Source organism: Penaeus vannamei, chromosome 17 (assembly GCF_042767895.1).
Source record: "Penaeus vannamei isolate JL-2024 chromosome 17, ASM4276789v1, whole genome shotgun sequence".
Taxonomy (NCBI): Eukaryota; Metazoa; Arthropoda; class Malacostraca; order Decapoda; family Penaeidae; genus Penaeus; species Penaeus vannamei.
The window spans coordinates 1,585,683-1,590,282 of NC_091565.1; the positions used below are offsets into that span (position 1 = coordinate 1,585,683).

A 4,600-nucleotide genomic window follows, 5' to 3' on the forward strand; every position below is an offset into this window, starting at 1 on the left:
CATAAACCTTTTGGACAGCTGCTCCAATTAAGGTATAATTTTCTTAGTTAGAGTGGGTGGGATTGTGAGACATTTGATTTGGCAATGAATTGATGACTAATTTTTATTTATATATTTTATTGACATTTTCAGAGTAATCGTTGTTGAGTCAATCAGACATGGTGTTCTTTGTTTGCGGATCTTGTGGCGCATCACTCAAGAAAAACCAGGTGGAGAAGCACTGTGCTTTCCGTTGCCGTTATGTCGAGTATGTGTCCTGCATGGATTGCAACAAAGAGTTTTGGTAAGTTCTTATGCTTGACATTTAAGACTAAGGTCAACTGCTAATAGTAATTATGCAAATTAAAATAATTTTCTAAGAGGATGCAAAAGAGTAGTTTACGTTTCATTGCTAGAGGAAACTTGGGATACTGATGCATTTAGGAGGTAAAGCTTCAAGGTCTGAGAAAGAACTATTTATAATAATGACATGAAATTAAAAGCAGTCTTAGATTGGTGTTTTTTTTTGTAATGCTGTATTTGGTTCTTCAGAGTCTTGAACTGAAGAGAGATCTTTGAAATTAAAGAATCAGAATTTGAAAGGCAATGTTTCAGTATTTTATATAGTTATGGGATAGTATTACCTTCAGTGTATATTAAGGTGTGTAAGCATGTGTGCACAATTCTCTATGTGTGTGTGTGTGTGTGTACATGCGTGTGTGTGTGTGTACGCATGCATGTGTGCATGTGTGTGTGCATGCATGGGTGTTTATGTGTGTGTTTGTGTGTATTTGTGTGTGACATGTATTTAGTGGCATGTTTATAAATGTATTTATTTTTTCCACCCCACAGGGGCCAGGAGTATGCAAACCATTTCAAGTGCATAACAGAAGACCAGAAGTATGGTGGCAGCAACTATGTGCAGAAGGAGAACAAAGGGGAGAAGAAACAGGAGGCCTGGATAGCCAATGTCCAGGAACACGTTCGCGTCACGCCCAACATGGATCCGCAGCTGCAAGAGATCCTCAACCGCATTATTGTCTTCACAAACATACCTCGTAAAAAGACAAAGTTTGAGGTTAGTAGGACAATTAATACATGTGTAAAGAAAAAAAAGGTCCACAGGTTAAATATCCCATTTTTGTGACGTGACAATTTCAAAGGTAATCAGTTGTTAAGTCTTTTGTCAAGGTATCTTTAGTGTAGAAAGTAATACTGTTAATCTCTATGATATATACACCTAACACTGCTGTTAGTCTTAATTGGTTGCACAACTGCGCTCATTAGTAGCTTAATTTGAATGAATCTAATTAGTTTTCAGAAGGATGATATACATATATTTTATTATTTTGATAATGTGGTCATTAGAAATGCATGGGTCAGCTAGATAATGATATGATGGTTACAATATATCAGTAAGAATTATGCAAATTAGGAAGTTGCCCACAGGTAGTCCCAACAGTACTGTATACTGTTTATGCTGCAGCAGATGCAAAAAAGCTATGATGATTACAGTGTTTGTAGGTAAGATTACAAAAAAATGATTATTTATCAGACATGAGTTGTAGATTTACCGATAATTGTGACATACCCCTTATTACCCACTCTTGAGAGGAAGCTCCAACCCAACACCTCTTAAATTATCAAAGTTTCTCATACAACCACAGTGTAACATCTCGAAGATGATCAGCAGATGTTTTGTTATTCTTTTATCAATATGTCTAGCAAAAGATTTTGTATGAGATAGGATATTGCCTGCAGGTAACTCTTAGCAGTGCTGTATAATGCCCATGCTGCAGCAGATGTGATAAAGCCTAATATAGGATGAAATGGGATGTGGCTTCAGCACCAGGATTAATGAACACGAGTTGATGCCTGTCACCACTAGCTTTCAACACCATGGCGGTGCATGCTCATGAAGCTGGACATGTACCAGACTGGAAGTGAACAAAAGTGATCCATACAGGATTTGAAAAACAGAAAATAATAAGAGCAGCATATATTGTGATTGAGTGGCAGCTACAAAAGTCGTGGTGACTCCTATTATGCAAGAGATCATGAATGTCAAGGAAATCTTCACCTCGTGTCTGGTATACAAGGATGTCCTAAAATCTTGATGACAGTTGTTTCTTAGGACGATATGATTAAAACACATCAAATACATCTATTGCACAGTGAAAACATTCACTCGTATCCAAACAATTTTTCTACATGTCACAGGGAATTCCGTTCAGACATCATTAGCAATATCACAGAAACAAATTGAGAATATAAAATAAAAAAAGTACTGTTTCTTTGTTGATCATAAAACAAAATGCTCAATTTATCAAAAGCAAGAAGTAGCAAGATAACTCCAGATGTTACTTGTTCATCGATATAGTCTTTTAATGGTAATGATATTAATTTTTGAAGAACACGATGATAAATAAGAGGATGAGAGTGAATAGAATGGTAGGGATGGTGATAAAGTGGTGGAAAAGATAAAAGATTATAAAAAGGATACCCCTCATGACCTTCGCTTTTTCTCACAGCAAGTTTTGGCTGATTGGTAAAGTTCACTCTATGCCTAAGAACTCCCTTGATCCAGGCAAAGATGATGTCCCTTTAGGGCACCCAGCCTGACTGGGTGTATCAACTGTGGTTCAGTGACAGGAAAAGAATGTTGACCTCTGCATCTTGAGGCAAGACCTCACTGAACTATGGTTTATATTTTAACTAAATTGGAATGTGTCAGACTGATGTAATAACTGTTTATTTCTTTCTCTGTCTCTTGCTAACAGAACTTTCTAGCGAACTGCATGAGGATTAGGGACCCGCAGATCTTGGAGAAGGCATGGAAAGTATTTGATGAGGCAAAGAAGAAAGAACAGCTGAAAAAGGAAAGTGAGGGAGACAACAACAAAAAAACCAAAGAAGGGAAGAAGAGGAAGGCATCAGATGAAAAGGAGAATGACTCAACCAAGAAGAATGGGGAAGCCGAGGGAGAAGTGGAGGAACCCAAGAAAAAGAAGAAGAAGAAGAACAAACGCCAAGAAGGAGAAGAGGAGAACGAACAAGAAAACGCATGCAAAGAAGTGAATGGAACGGCTGTGGAGGAGGCAGAGACAATAAATGGAAGTGCTGTCACAGGCGAGTGTCCTTCGCCCTTCAAGTGGAAAACCGCCATAACCAAATGTCTACAGACAGCTCCAGAGAAGGGACTCAAGATCAACAAGCTTAAGAAAATGGTGTTCGGAGAATACTACGCTGTGCATGGAGCTGATGGTCATGTCAAGTCAGAAACTGAACTGTGCTCGCTGCTCAACAAAAAGCTCTCCAACAGAACTGACAAATATGTTGTTGTTAAAGATAGAGTTAAACTAAGAAGTGCAACTGAGTAGAATTAGAATTTTGATGAAACGGATATTTGTAAATCATTATTTAATTTCATAATACTTTACAGGAAGTATGTTAAGTTGTTTAAGATAATGAAGTGAATATTTTCTATTAAATATTGTTGATTGACATGTATTCTATAAATAGTTCCAAAGAATCCTTTTGGTACACTTTCAAATGATTTCGTATTTTAAACCACCATGCATTTTTAGCCACAAAAATCAAGCAATAAACACACACATGCCAATGCCCATGCCCACGGCTGCACATGTTTCTAAAGGACCTTAAAATTTTCAATTAGAATATTGAAAATATCACACAAACAGAATGAAATAAAAGACATACTAAAAGGGTTAGACAAGACTAAAGCAGAGGGACCTGATGAGATTTCTAACTGGGTTCTTTGGGAATGTGTCAAACAATTGAGTGTACTCCTTTGGTGTTCATATTTCAAAATACAAGGAGACCATTATAACTACCAAAAGCTTGGAAACTCGCCTATGTTGCACCTTTATATCAGACCAACAACAAGCCATACCTTTAAATTATAGACCGGTTTCATTAACCAGCATGATAAGTAAGCTGTTAGTATGGAAACAATGGGCACAATATATCAAACAGGCAATTTGGTGTTAGGAAGGGTAGGTGATGTGTAGCAAATCTCCTTTGTTTTTATGAGAGTTTGTGAAATATTACAAGAGATGGCTCTGTGGATTGTGTAGTCTTTAAATAAGTGTTGAGTAATAAGGTGTCACATTAGTGTGTTATATAAATTTGATCACACACAGTGAAAGGAAGACTTCAGATTGATGAAAGATATCCTACTTGAAATACATATAGTACACTAATTAGACGGAAGCAGTCCATATGGGTATGGGTAACTAGTGGAATACCTTAGTTTTTAGATAGTTTTTATTTTCATCAATTATTTTGAGTCAAACTTAAGCCCAGGTAGCTATATGAATATATTTGTAAACAGTGCAAAAATACCAAGGTCTAAGATATATTTCTCATACCAATACCTCCAGAGTGACATTGAGGACATATGCATGTAGAGTTGCACTGGGGAAATGGAATTCAATCCCAAAAAATATGTAGTCAGGTTCGGGGAAATAAAAATTGACCCCTATAACAATACAAGTTGGGAGACATTATTAAACACAGTAGATAAGATAAGAAAAGAGACATTAGAATAATCATAACCAGAAACTTTGCCCAAGGAAATGATGAGGTCATACTAGTTTGC

The 4,600-nt window shown here is 36.7% G+C and overlaps 1 protein-coding gene across 1 annotated transcript in view; it reads left to right on the plus strand.

The window, feature by feature from the left end:
- LOC113815039 (cell growth-regulating nucleolar protein) overlaps nucleotides 1-3,485 on the plus strand; it is a 5,402-nt gene extending 1,917 nt beyond the window's left edge. Inside the window, exons 2-4 of the mRNA XM_027367125.2 lie at nucleotides 133-283; nucleotides 832-1,057; nucleotides 2,760-3,485. Of these exons, the coding sequence (XP_027222926.2) occupies nucleotides 159-283; nucleotides 832-1,057; nucleotides 2,760-3,359 (951 nt within the window). The 5' untranslated portion in view covers nucleotides 133-158 and the 3' untranslated portion in view covers nucleotides 3,360-3,485. The remainder of the gene's footprint in view (nucleotides 1-132; nucleotides 284-831; nucleotides 1,058-2,759) is intronic.
- The last annotated feature ends 1,115 nt before the right edge of the window (nucleotides 3,486-4,600 follow it).